This window comes from Callospermophilus lateralis, chromosome 3 (genome assembly GCF_048772815.1).
Source record: "Callospermophilus lateralis isolate mCalLat2 chromosome 3, mCalLat2.hap1, whole genome shotgun sequence".
NCBI classification, from domain to species: domain Eukaryota; kingdom Metazoa; phylum Chordata; class Mammalia; order Rodentia; family Sciuridae; genus Callospermophilus; species Callospermophilus lateralis.
The window spans coordinates 94,088,712-94,103,658 of record NC_135307.1 but is presented as its reverse complement, the minus strand read 5'-3'; the positions used below and the strand labels follow the sequence as shown (position 1 = coordinate 94,103,658).

Below are 14,947 nucleotides of genomic sequence, written 5' to 3'. Positions count from 1 at the left end.
TTTCTAGGAGTAGCATTGGCTTATGGGGTGGAGGGAGCTCTCATTAACTAATAATGAAAAGAAAAAGACAAAATTTATGTAAAATTTGGTAGGCTAGTCTCCAGAGGTTTGTTTATCCATAGATCAGATTTTATAACAGAAAGTATGGAAACAGGTCTCTTAATTATCCATACATTAATTTAAAATGTATCCTCATCTTTCATGTTTTAAGAGTAAAATGTCAGAACATTTTTGTGATTTCCTCTAACCAGTAAGACAGGAGGGAGATTCTTTGTGAGAATTTCCAACCAAGCCATATACAACAAATCCGATACAGATCCTTTTCTTGCCACTGGAAGGCTCCTGGTAGCAGAAGAAAAATAAAAACGAAAGTAAAAATTACTACAGATGGTCATTAGTGTTTCTGAACTATTTAATAACCAGTGACCTGAAAATTTTATTATGTCCCCCCAATTTTTTCAAATGTAGATATTAAACTGATATTTTTTAGATAACACAAATATCTATAAAGCAGTAAAACAGACGTAGACGTTGAAAAAGACAAAATAAAAGTATAAATTTTCACTTTTCTTTGAAGAGAAAAGATCAACCCATACTCATCCATGCCCTCTAGTGGACATTATTTTCCTCCAATAGTTTAAAACATGTATTTGGGAGGTAGCTTAGAAACTAGCTATTGTAATTCTACCATCCAGTTCAGGAGGTCATTCTATAGTGTCTTATCACTTGGATCATCCACCAATCCAGACCATGCTTAAAGATGTTTGTTTTTATATCTAGGACTCAGTTCATGAGGTACTAATGAAATAGTTGAATGTTTCCCCATGTTTGGCTACCAATCTTTAATTAAATTAATATTAATATTATCAGTAGGCCCACTTCTGACATTTGTAAGACTGAAGGGTAAAGAGTGAAAAGGGGAAAAACTAACCATCTGTTAACTGCTGTGGCCTCTTGCCACACTGCAAGGGGACCATGAGTCTGCCATGGACATGCGGTGGCTCCGAAACACCCACCCAGGAAAGATGCCTGAGCCCTGGTGGTCAACTTGTGGCTGTTGCTAGGGAATTCCAGAGCCTCAGGTTTCTAGAGCATAGTCCAGAAGGAAGCCTGTGTTCTAGGTGGGCATGTGCCCTGACCCCATAGGAATAACATGACTGGCACAAAGTCTAAGCAAGGCCCTTTAAAGCCCATGGATCTTAGTTGTCAGGGTCTCAGGGTAGCATCTTTTACTGTCCAAAATCCTACATGGTCCAACTTTTTTTTTTTTTTTAAACTTCTTATCTGAAAAGTCATGAGCTTATAAATTGATCTATTAACTCATTTAACCTAAAACTTCTCTCTACCATTCTTTACTGCCCACAATGATACTTACAGGACAATGAGGTTGGCAGCTCTTGAGTGCTCCTGTAAAAGTTCATTCAGTCGAACTTGGCGGTAACTCTGTGGACAACATTCAAATTTTGTTGTGTGTAGTTCTAACAAAATTATGAATGAGGATTTATCTTCCTACCTCAAATCATAGATTAGCAAAAGCTTCATTTTAAAAAAAGTTATTAAAAATAGTTTATTAAAAATTTTAAATTTGATGTTTTAAAATTTCTTGAGAAATTTTAGAAACATAAAGAAAAAGACCAGAGTATCATTGTATTATAGTGGCTTATTAAGTTTTAGGGGAAAAAAACAAACAGCATGGATAATAACCCAAAGAAGACAAGTTTTGGGGAACTGATTTTCAGCCAAAGAAAATTGATCGAAGCTTCTTACCGATTTGATATCTTAAGAAAATAGATTATTTCCTACTCTCTTTTTCTTTAAGTTCTCTGAATATTTGATCAGCTTAGGGGGGTGGTTTCAAAAAAAAAAAAAAAAAACAACAACACCAATAAACTCACTTGGACAACTATTTTGGGGTAATGAAAGTAATATTTATTTTTATATGTTAGAACCTGAGCCTCAGACATGTGATTTGCTCAATTAGATGGTATGACTGCTTTGGAACTGACAGTTTATTATATGCAGAATTTATGATTCTTGTTCAGTATTACTTTCACTAAATCTGAAAGACTTTTGGTATTTCTTCCTCTAATTTTTCCAAGCTCAGCTCCAAATACAGGTTATTCCAATTTTGTAGTTTAGAGGTTCTTGTGGTTCATTTCCCTTAGTGTCCAATTCAGATATCAATTCCTCATTCCGAATCGATGTCCTTTTCATTATCCTCAATATCACCAACTTCACTCAGCTCAGGCCAGAAGAGAGTAACTTCTGATGGGCTGGCTGTCTAGGAAAACTCACAGTTTCACATTGAAAGGAGCATCTGCCATAGACATGCTGGGACATGCTGGGACTCACTAGGTTGCCGGCCATAAGGAACAGCAGCCATTGAACTGCTTAGTCATGTCTGCTTGCAATTGATAAAGAGCTGTAAGGGGCACTAGCCATAGACATGCTAAGCAATGACTGGTTACAGTTGATAGGGAGCACAGCTCCATGGACACACGCAAAGAACACGCCCCGCTGCAATTACATCACCTCACTGGACATAACCAACAGACATTGACTTTCATTGGGTATAACCAATTACCAACATACACCACCAACTTGGAACTCTATTTAAATTGCTGGTCCTGCCACATTAGAGTTTTGCTCCAAGGACATCAGGGAGACTGACTGCCTTGCTGTCCATCCCTGACTCCACCATTCCCTGACGTCCAGCCATAGCCTGGAGAGAACCACCAGACAAGAACAACATCTGCTCTTTGGCTAAGAGAAGTTTCGTGGCATGAGAGGTATTTTGGGGCTCGAAGTTGCTCTAGGATTGTGTGATTTGCTTATGGTGTTTAATTAGTGTGCATTAAATGCTAGTTGGGGTGCTCCAGCACACTCAACACTTTTTGCATTGTTTTATAATTGGTGTAATCGAATATACGCTTATATTTAAAGACAATCCGCCTCTGAGTAATTATTAATAGGGCTGATTTCGACAACATTCATTTTACATTTGCCAGATCCAACATTTTGTTGTTCTAAGCGCATCATAAGTTTCCTCAGATACTTTTGTTAGTTTCTCACAGCTATCTTCATCAGGTTGAAATTCTTTGTCATTGTGTTGAAGGGCCAATTTACCTTAATCTGTATTGCATGAATATTATTTAAATTATTTCAGATTAATAATAATAAAATTTGAAAGGAAACTTTACAATATGTATCAATGACTTGGTTTTTTCTTAACTTTTAAAAAAATGTTACTTTCTAGAAAAAAATGAAAAGTTTTCTAAATCCTAATGTCCAGTCATGTAATTGAAAAACACCAGACAAATGCAGAAACCCTGGATCTTGAATAATGCCATTCAGTAAAAGATACATTACTTCTTGATCTTTAAATCAACCACTGTTTCGGCTTTCAGCTAGTTAGATAGCAAAGTAAAAATTAAGGCAGACAAGTCCTTACCTTTTCCTTGACGGCATCCAGTTCTGCATCTGTAATTTTCCATGGAGTTTCTCTTTTTAATTTCTCAGCAGTTGTTAAATCTTTGCAGCTTTCATGGAGACGATATGGTTCAATCATCTCTTCAAAGACTTTCCAGCTAAAATTGGAATTGTAAAGGAGGCTTCACAGTGGGAAACTAACTCATTATTTCACAGATACTCCAGGTATGACTGGTTCGGCTGGCTGTGGAATCAGAGCTGAATGTCATGCAAATCTTTTACGAATTATCTTTGCAGGGAATTTACTGTGAGTAAAAGCGTGGTTATAGTGCTCCCTCCCTATGCATGGATGGGATTTAATGTGTTTCAGGCCTTACTATGTATTAGATTTTCAGTATTAATGAACAAGCACATAGAAGTAATTGTTCTGCAAATACATTTTCTACATAATATAGTCAAAACCACAGTTACACGGTAGACATTTTAGCCCATAAATAAGTTTCCATCCGCTTATCAGACAGGCTCCATGGGAGACATTAGTCCATTAATGAAGGAGATGAATGAACTAGGCTTTCTGGAAATTCTCAGATAGGGCTAACCTTACTTTTAGTCCACATGGCAACTCCCATCCATATGAGGAGGTTCTGGGAAGGTACAAAGAGAAGAGCAAGGGCTCTCACAAGTTGAATGGTTCTAGAACAATTTGGATGTTTGCTGCAAATGATGCTGCGCTTGTCCTGGTGTTTGATGTTGCTGTCTGAGGTTTTTCAAATGAATATTATTCAGGGACATGTTAAGGGAGAGAACAACAATCAATAACATTGTAATGTCTACAAATCTGAGGCCTTTTTAGAGCATTTAAAAACAAATCATTGAGGAGAAGACGAGAAGCAGTGTCTAAGAGCTATAGAACATTTTTTAAATTGTGCAAAAAATCTCATTCTTGTCTTACATAAGAATCTCATAAAATTTATTTTTAAAACAATAGCACAATAAGCTTTACTTACAATTTATGGTAGCAGTTTCTTCAGGATGCTACTTAAAGATGATCTCATGTATGAATAATTTTCTTTGGTTTTATATAATGTAGCTTACTTATAATTTAGTAACAGTGGAATGAAGGATAATTAGAATCCATATGCTGTTAGGTTAAGAAATTAAAATATGAAGTGATGGGTTTAATTATCTCATCAGTTGGCCTGATTTTGGATTTGCAGATAAAAGTACAGAGATGACAAAGGAGTAAAACCATCCCTGCTAGGGAGCTTTTGTTAAGGGACTGAAGAGATACTTAATGCAGTAGATTGCTATTGTATTGACTTATTTAGAAAGGTAGGTGAAGACAGGGAAGGAGTGAGACTGATGTGTCCTATTCTTCTTTCAACTGGAATACTTTTATTTGATATTATTTCCGAAAGTGTCATGCCCTTAGAGAGCGCCTTGGCAGTTGTCAGGAAAAGGGAAAGGTGGGGGGCTGGGAACACAGTACTTGCTTGACCTCTTTCATTATTATCCTTGGCCTGGACAAGCCTGCCTGTAGAAGGGGAATGACAGTGGTTATTTGGAGCTGTGTGACAGAGTGAGAATCTGAATGACAGTGCTCTGGGAAGCATACAGGGTTTTGTAAAAGAGAGGCATTCACTTTTCTAAACATCATCAAGATTAAGGCTAGCAATGGAAGTCCCTCTACATATACTTATTTTGATCAGGATGAGAGTTTCTCTGCACCTCAGCCTAGATCCTAGAAAACACAGTAGAAAAATGATTTCCCAAGAAAAGATGAGATGGAAGTTGTGGTTGTCTCCTCAGCATTCATACTATGTTTTCCCATTGTAATTTGGATGGAAAGACTTAATCCCCAAGATCAACCAGCCCTGACATAATTTTGTGCTTTCTGCCAAAGTGATTAGCCAACATAAGACACCTAACTCAAGCAGACTTGAACCAATAGGAATCCAATGCTACGCAGACTACCACGAATGGCTCACTTGCTTAGGCTGGTTCATCCTGAATGCAGCCCCATACCTGACTCTAACAACCAGGGAAGAGACAAACTTTCTTTCCTACTGAACATGCATGAGCAAGTATGTAGTCCTGATTGCTACTGGCAGACATGCTTTTATAAGTTTAATCAACTTTGATGACTTCATAATGGAAGCTAGAATAGGAGACGAAAGAGAATTAGTTCTTGATTACAAAATTTACCTTCTAGAACAAGATTAGCCTGAAAATCAAATTATACTTGTATTGTTTAGTCATGTATGACAATACTTTCTATCATCTAGGTCACTATGAGGTTTTTTTTTAATCGCAATTGAAATGTGCCAAGTGACACAATAGGAGGGTATAGAGAAGTTGGATTTGCCTATTCCTGTTCTTTGAACTCCTACTGTTCCTTATCCATGTTCTTCTTTCATTTCTTCATTCTCATGCTCATTCAAGAACTGGCCATTTCCATTTTCCTTACTAGGTGATCCTGAGGTAACCCAAGATTACTATTTTGAGTCTCTATTTTGATTAAGTCTGATTTTCCATATAATGCTTTAATTAATTAAGCCATGTAGCATGTATTATTACATATAAATGATGATTAATTCAATTTTTAAAAAAATATTTATTTTTTAGTTGTAGTTGGACACAATATCTTTATTTTATTTATTTTTATGTGGTGCTGAGGATCAAACCCAGGGCCTCATACATACTAGGTGAGCACTCTACCACTTAGCCACAATCTCAGCCCCTAATTCAATTTTTTGAATTAATAGCTGTCCTATATTCCCCATCCTTTCTCTCAAAAGGAAGTTTTAAAATTTTTAGTTCTATAAAACTTTCTCCTCAGTTCATGTAAGATTTCTTCTCTCAAAGTAATGTACTATACTTTTATTTATAACTACGCTAACATCTTTAAATTATCTAGTTAATTGCTTCTAGTTGCTCTTTGATTTTCATATACAGATAATTGTCTTTTTGGTCTATGATTTTTAATTCACTCTATACAATAAAAATTGAAATTTATCTGCAAGAGCTCCTCATTTTCTCCCACTCAATTATTTTCTTGTTAACTCTGCTTTTGTACTCCCTTTCACCCTTGGCCTACCATATTTATAGATAACGTGTCTATGACAAAATACCTCTGCCAAGACTTATTGATGTTCCATGGGTATTTGAAGGGTTTACTAATGGAAATTCTGGGCATTTAACATTAACCTCCAAAATGGAAATCATAGACAAACTCTTTTCCCCATTTTGTATCACCTGGTGCCTAAGAAAGAAGAGTGACCAGGGGATAGCTGTTGATGGTGGATAAGGGCTGCCTGGACAAGAAGGCCCATAAGAGGGATAAAAGTGAGCCAATGTTCTACCCACCAAGCCTTAGCCCCTGGACCTAGCTCTGTATCACCCCAGAAAAAGAGATCTCCTTCTCTGTACCCTGAAGAGTTGCCTTATTTCAGTTAACATAATCGTGCCAGATGTGCTATCACAGGCCAAATGTGAGATATACCCGATGACCATTCTTTGTTATAAATGGGGTTACTCTCATATATTGGAATAGCCATTGTGACTGTTTTATAAAGTAGTATGACATCAGTTATGGCAGAAGGCTGAAGAGAAGAGAATGGTTCTTCCAGCACCCCCTTCTGGTGGATGGCCTTTTACCCTTGATCCAGGGTACATTAACTGAAAGAATTCTTTTATTTCAGGAAGGATAGACTTCAGTCAATTCATTTTTTTCATGACCTTGAAATAGGAGAGGAAAAAGCTGCAAAATTTTGAACACAAATTCATTTGTATCTTAAACGTGGGAAGTGATTTTCTTCTTTATGGGATAATGAGGACATTGAAAAGCATCAAGTTAAATGGTGTCTAAAATCAAACTTAGATGCCAAGACAAAAATCAAAATGACTGAGTACTTAATTTCTTCCCACTGCCCACAGAGTTTTACTTTCTGAGAAGAGGACAGCATGGGACAAAACTCGGATAGTAGGATTAAGAGTGCCCACACTTGGACAGGTACACAAAGAATGAAGAGACCTGGTTAGTGGAAGGAGTTCATCAACACTCCCAGTAGCTGACAGCTTAGAAAGGAAGAATATGCAGGATGGTGATCACGGCAACTGGACAGAGGCGAGTATGAAAGAAAGAGAAGGAAATAAGGACTTGGGTAGAGATAATCAGATTGATAGGTAAAGAGACAAAGGAATATAAGAACAATATAATCAGCAAGCAGGAATAGTCCTTAGCTATTAAGATAAACAACAGTAAGAAGAATTTGGCTATAAGAAGTAGGTTACTATTTGTACCACTCACTGAGCCAGGGCTTATAGGAAACCCCATGTTGGTAGGAGACACAGTGACCACCCTCTATACAACAGAAAAAGGCCCCCTCTTGCAGAGCAGGAGGAGGTCTACCATGTCACTAAGTGGCACATGCTAAGGAACTGGTGGACTTGCTCTGTTATGAAAGAGAATGTGTCTCCACCAATTAGAGCCCTAAGATGAGCCTTTTGATCATATCACTGCAAATGTTAAGAGGCAATGACTTAGGATTTTAAAATTCTTCAAACAAAAGATGGAAGGCGAATAGAGATTACTGTATAAAAATCCAGTTCTTATCAGAATTCTGATTCCATTTACCAAAGAGAATTATAAATGTGATTTTAATTTTTCTTAATATTTATAACTGCAGAAATTAAGAATACAAGGCATTGGGGCTGGGGTTGGGGCTCAGTGGTAACATGCTTGCCTAGCATGCATGAGGCACTGGGTTTGATTCTCAGCACCACATACAAATAAATAAAATAAAAGTCCATCAACAACTAAAAAATACAAGGCATTAGAAATACATATAATGGAAGAAAATATTACAAAGCAATAACCAAGTTAACCCTGTTAATTTTAGCTTTCTTATCACAGTTGAGGTATTTCGTAAAGCCATTTTAACTAACCCATAGCTCTGAAGGAGACATCAATACCCTCAAAGAATACAAAGTTCAAGTTTATCTAATTAATAAGATTTAAGATGAATATTTTAAGTTAGTTATTAAGTTTATATGGGATAAAAATAAGCTAAAGAAAAAGGAAGCGGCAAGAAGACATGAGGACTATGACATTACAGTTCATCAAGAATTGTAAGAGGTGGGGTAGGGATGTGGCTCAAGCGGTAGCGCGCTCGCCTGGCATGCATGCGGCTCGGGTTCGATCCTCAGCACCACATACAAACAAAAGATGTTGTGTCCGCTGATAACTAAGAAATAAATATTAAAAAATTCTCTCTCTAAAAAAAAAAAAAAAAAAAAAAAAAAAGAATTGTAAGGGGAAGTATAAATGGTGATCAACAGAAAAGAGAGGAAATAAAAGGACGGTGAGACCCAAACCATTCTGAAACCTTCATGTCCCCTTAACTTTAGAAGCTCAACTCCACCCTAAATCAAGGGTATTAAACTGCATCTGAATGCAACAGCAAATATGATTTGGATTATAAATAATTGAAAACATTTTATAATTATCAAATTACAAATTGAAGGAGTTCATTCAACTTATCATTGGCTATCACTTCTGGACAATCCTTTTGCATCTTTGAGATCTCTTATGAGGGTTTAACCTACAAATTGTTTTCAAATTGTTATGGGCTGAATGTGTTTCACCAAATTTCATAGTTTGAGACCCTGTCCCTGAGGATGATGGCATTTGGAGGTGGGACCTCTGAAAGGTTCTTAGGTTTAGATGAGGTCATGAGGGTGGGCCCCTATGATGGGATGAGTGTCCTTATAAGAGAAAGAGACCAAATTCTCTTTCTTTTCACTATTTGAGAAAATAGAGAGAAGTGGCCACCTACATAACAGAAATTGGCCTTAATGGGAACTGAATTAATCAGAACCTTGATCTTGGATTTCTCAGCTTCCATAACCGTGAGAAATAAAATTGTGTTGTTTAATCCATACCCATGGTATTTTGTCAAAACCGCCTGAGATAACACAATAACAGAGTCGATAAATTTGACAATAAAAGTTAAAATGATGTCATGTTTTGAAAATATTTAAATGATTCTTTCAATATTTTCATTTTTTAAAAATTTTGGAGCCAATATATTTTCCTTTTCATGCTTTAATTTTATAGTTCCCTTCCCTCCATCCCTCCATAAGCATTGAACCTTTAATCCTAAAAGCTAAAATGGCCCTTGAGGGTCCACTGTGCCAAAGAAGCTGTAACTACTCCATCAGCACTTCTCATCCAAGAGGCCCCATCAGTAACTTTAAAATAAAGAAACACCTTAACTGCTCAGGTCAGAATAGTACAACATTCTGCTTCCTGTCACTTTTGCCAGCTTAGAAACCAAGAGCAGGAAGGACAATTCCAAATCACTGACTGACCTGTATTTCAATAATTCTCCCATCAGGCTCACCTTCATCATAAAACCTTTCTTCCCATTAGAATGTACTTGATAGTTCTGTCATGATTGTTTGAAGGCCCTTCTTTTTTATATCCTATCGAGAATTCACTGCAGTAAACGGGTAACATTTTTACCTTTTGATAATCAACACACAAGAGAGTGAGAGAGTACCACGGATAATCAATGGATCCTGTTAAATGTTTCATACCTCTCTTTGTTTGGCTTAATGTTGATGTCACCAATGATATGGATGTCTGCAAATTTTATCCTAAATTTGCTCAGAAGAGAAGCCATTCTGAAAACATAAGAGAAAAACACTTCATCATTGCATATTTAACTATTTTCAATCAAAGAGTTTTTGTGTTTGAGTTAAGATATCAAAAGCAATCATGTCGTATTTCGGCTTAGCTGTCCAAGGCTTTTGGGGTTTGATTTTCACTTCAGTACTTTTTGAACATGTTAAGTGTAGACCAAGCTATTCCACTGAAGGCAGACAGAAACTCCAGCAGGTGCAGACACTGAGACACTGGAAAGAGCAAGTCCAGCTTTGTATTCATCTTTTAGGGAAAATAATGCAAATCTGTTCATATGCCCTAATTATTTGAAATAAAGACAGCAAATCTGAATACTTATTAACCACTATTGCTGATAATTAATATAGGAGTTACTGACAAACCAATAATTATCATGTTGCATAGTTATATACTGGTAGTTTTCTCTCAGAAAACTGATATGATTTTAAAGTTACAAAAATGTTGTAAGGATAGTTCAAAGAACTTCCAGATTTTATTTATATTCAGCCCCATTTGATTTGTCATCCTTTTCCCTCCCTTCCTTCTCTCCTTCCTTCCTTCTTCCTCCTTCCTTCCTTCCTCCCTCCCCCCTCCTTCATCCTCCCCCTTCTCTCCCTCCCTCCCTTCTTTCCTTCCTTCCTTCCTTTTCATCTATCTGCTATTTTAAAATAATTTCAAACCATCAGTCACATCACCAGCCCTTTTTATTTTTTAATTTGAGACAAGGTCTTGCTAAGTTGCTTAGGGCTTCCCTAAATTGCTGAGGCTGGCTTTGAACCTGTGATCCTCCCACCTCAGCCTCCCTAGCCAGAATACAATTTTTGAGGGGGGTTCCAGGAAGTGAACCCAGGGGCACTCAAACATTGAGCCACATCCTCAGCCCTATTTTGTATTTTATCTAGAGACAGGGTCTCACTGAGTTGCTTAGCTCCTTACTTTTTCTTGAGGTTGGCTTTGAGCTCGAAATCCTCCTGCCCCAGCCTCCTGAGCCATTGGTAGTACAGGCATGTGCCACTGCACCCAGCCAGAGTATACTTTTTTTTTTTTTTTTAATTTTAATATTTATTTTTTTTAGATCTCGGCGGACACAACATCTTTGTATGTGGTGCTGAGGATCGAACCCGGGTCGCACGCATGCCAGGCGAGCGCGCTACCGCTTGAGCCACATCCCCAGCCCCCAGAGTATACTTTTTGAACCTTAAAAATGTAATAACTTTTTAATCCTCAAACCATCTTCAAATTTTATCAATCGTCCCAGTAAGGTACTAGAAGTTTTAAGAAATATAAATTATTATAGACATATTAGTTTCCATTTTAACATGATTTTGTAAGAAAAATTAAATATGTGATATTAATGTACATTGTTTTAATTGAAAATAAATATATTAATATATTTTTATACTCACTAATATATGAATGCATATGCATATCATAATTACATCCTTTTAAAAAGGAGAAGAAAATATGAAAATTACTGTATAAATGTCCTGTCATTATTTTGTGAGTTCTGGAAGTCCCAGGGCCCAGGACTCAAACACGCCACGAAGGACCAAAAGCTGCTGAAGATGATGCTCAAGATTTCCACTAGAGGTCCCATGTTCCAGGCAAGATGGTTCTTACATCAACTCTCAGTTGCTAAATTACTGAAAATATGCAAATAGACACTGTGGGAACTTTTCTTTTTTAACTAGGAGGATTTTCAACAGTCATCCATTAAACTTTTTCAAACTATAAACAAGAAACTGGGACACAGATAATGTTTAGTGACTGTTGCAAAGTCTTGCAATTCCTCGGTAGAAGGCTGGGGCTAGGACCCATGTGTATGTTTTCAATTTAGTTCTCTTTTAAGTTTTTAGTTCTCTTACTGTTTTAAGACTGGTTGCCATGAATTAGTAGGTTTGAATTCTTCCATAAGAAATACCTGCACATACATTCCTTTAGAATTTCCCTTTTTTAGCAGGGTGTGGTGGCAGCAACTCAGAAGGCCCAGGCAGGAGTATTGAAAGTTCAAGGTTACCCTCAGCAATTCAGTGAGACCCTGAGTAAATCAGTGAGACCCTGTCTCAAAATTAAAAATGAAAAGGGACTGCAGAATTTGCTAAGTGGCCAAGTGCCTTTGGGTTCAATCCCCAGTACCACATAAAATTTCTTGAATGCACTTACTAGTCAGAACAAAATACACATTCAAGATAGTGACACTCCCAAATTCCCTTTTGGAGGCATTTGTGGCAGGGCATAAGAGGATTTGAAGACAGTAATTAGAAAAATTATGCAAATAATTTTTGGCCAAAAAATCAAACATGAGGCCTATCATGATGGCTTTTTTTTTTTAAATCTGTTATGCCTCAAGCATACTTAAAGCTCTTAAAATTAAAGAATTAACAGATAAATATCTGAAAGGACCAAACATGTGAGCGGTAAACTACTTACGCAATTTTTTCTTCCTCAATGCGATTGATCTTCCCTCCAACATAGATTCTTAATTTACAGTCTTTCCATTTTTTTCGGAGAGTCAAGATGTAGGGGATAAGAAGTGTTAACCCTGGAATAAAGAATAAATTATGATGGAAAGGATGGGTATATCTAATGATACAGCTCTTAAATAATTTACAATCTCTGAGAACTCAAAACTGTTACTGTAACAGGGACCATTTTCATATATCTTCCCATCAGTTTGTTAAATATTTTGAGAAAGGAATTCTGCTCCCTAGGGAAGTTTTTACCTCCATCATCAAACAACCACCAGACGTCCATTGTGCCTTTCCCTTGTTTCTTTTTAAATTGACTGCTGGCTTCCACCAGTTTCTGGTTGAACTCTCCCACATGCATCGACTGGATTGTGTTAATGCTGCTGTCTGAAATGAAAGAGAGAGTGGTATCTTTTGAGGACATAAGCAAAATAACCTGTAAATAAACCTATTGATGAAAATAGAGGAAAGGTCACAAATTTTTGTTTTTTTTATACTTACAGATAAATTGTGAATTCTATTTTCCAAGGAGTAGAGAAAAAGTTGAATCCCACAATTTAAATCACTTTCCATAGTAAAATATAAAGTTGATATTGGTTTTATGATTATAATTTTCATGGGCTGGGGATATAGCTCAGTTGGCAAAGTGCTTGCCTTGCATGCACAAGGCCCTGCGTTCAATCCCCAGCACCACAAAAAGCAAAACAAATTATTATAATTTTCATTATAAAGCAGAGGGTTATTTTCAGACCCCTAGAATCTATCTCAGAGTGAAATTATGATTTAGATATGTGTCAGTGCTAAATAATTTGATACAGTAACCAAACTACCCCAACTTTGCTAAATCAATCTACTAAATAATATTTTCAAATTTACTTGAAAGTAGAACATGTGGTGATTGGGTGTTCTAAAAATATGCACCGACATCAGAAATATTCTTTTGTTGGAGAATTCATTCATTTAAGCAGTTTTGATGATTCCATGAGGTTCTGGATTATAAGGTTTGCCAGGGATGATGTGAATCTTAAACTCTTTATTTGGTTCCATGGTTGGCTTGGTTTACTCTTCTGTGTTCTTTTCAAGGAGTCTTGTAAAGCTAAGGTAAAGTCACTTGAGTTATTTGAATCTTTATCAATGAGATGAAAAAAAGCCAGGAAACATGGAAAGAAAATATAGCCTTACTTGAGTTACATTTAAGGGTACATATACTTAAAACAATTTTGAAATACAATTTCTGTCCTAACGTGGATACGGTGAATGTATGCCAGAGACTGGTAGTAGGGGTTTCTTGGCCATGCTGTATACACTATTTCTCATTTCCTTGTATTTGAAAATTGTGACTTCATTGTTCCATTTCAAAGAGGTGGAGAGGTGGTGTCAGTGTAGTGTTTAGCGTAGACCTGACAGCCTCGTCAGAGCTTCCTCCAGGATCTAAGAGGTTCTGAAAATGCTTGTTCTGTTTTTCTGTTTCCATGTTTTGGACCTGTCAGTTCTGAAGCAATTATCTTATATTGTTTCTATATCCCTAGGACTGCTGAGGCAGAAAGTAAATTTATTTGCAGAATGGACCAAACTCTGCCCTCTCTTACATACAAATCAAAGCAACCGTAGGAGTCATTATGAGTACCCAGAGGCAAGCCTGGTCTTGATCTAGAACTCCAAAGATTTGTTAGCCAGCTAAAGCCCAGAGTAATGAATGGGCCCACTTGAGAGCTGCGTTTGAACTTTCAGGTATCGAAAGTAGTGCATAACATTATGATTTTGCTTTTCTGAACACTGAGACATGTTGATTTTCAGCAGAGTACATTTTTTTTTTTTCCAAAACAAGTATTATGATGTAGAAACAGGCTTCCAGAGTAAATAACAGGTTCTGCTTTCATTAATGAGGACATCAACACTACCCCCTCAGGATTATAAAGGGGACAGTATTGGCTCTGATGTCTGAATTTTCCATTGCTTTTCCAGACTACACCATTTAATAGAGCATATTTAAAGAGTAATTTACTTTTGTCACCAACAAATCAAATAGTAGAAAAGAAAGATGGGCACAGTGCTGTACACCTGTGATCCCAGTAGTTCAGGAGGCTGAAGCAGGAAGATCATGAGTTCAAATCCAGCCTCAAAAACTTAGTGAGGCCCTAACCAACTCAGTGAGACTTTATCTTTAAATAAAATATAAAAAGGGCTGGGATGTGGCTCAATGGTTGAGCGCCCCTGGGTTCAATCCCTGGTACAAAAAAAAAAAAAAAAAAAAAAGAAAGAAAGAAAAAAGAAAAGGAAAGGAAAGAAGATAGTAGTAGTTACCATTCAATAAAAGTCTTATTCTAATTTTTTGCACCCTGAAAATCCTAATGAACTCCAACTT

At 36.8% G+C, this 14,947-nt stretch overlaps 1 protein-coding gene across 3 annotated transcripts in view; it reads right to left on the bottom strand.

The window, feature by feature from the left end:
* Positions 1-206: 206 nt before the first annotated feature.
* Positions 207-14,947, bottom strand: part of Slc12a1 (solute carrier family 12 member 1) — an 82,310-nt gene continuing 67,569 nt past the window's right edge. For all 3 annotated transcript variants that reach the window (XM_076848552.2, XM_076848550.2, XM_076848551.2), the window contains exons 21-26: positions 12,838-12,969; positions 12,545-12,656; positions 10,030-10,116; positions 3,452-3,587; positions 1,376-1,443; positions 207-342 (exon numbers count right to left, since the gene is read on the bottom strand). In XM_076848552.2, coding sequence (XP_076704667.2) covers positions 207-342; positions 1,376-1,443; positions 3,452-3,587; positions 10,030-10,116; positions 12,545-12,656; positions 12,838-12,969 — 671 coding nt within the window. The remainder of the gene's footprint in view (positions 343-1,375; positions 1,444-3,451; positions 3,588-10,029; positions 10,117-12,544; positions 12,657-12,837; positions 12,970-14,947) is intronic.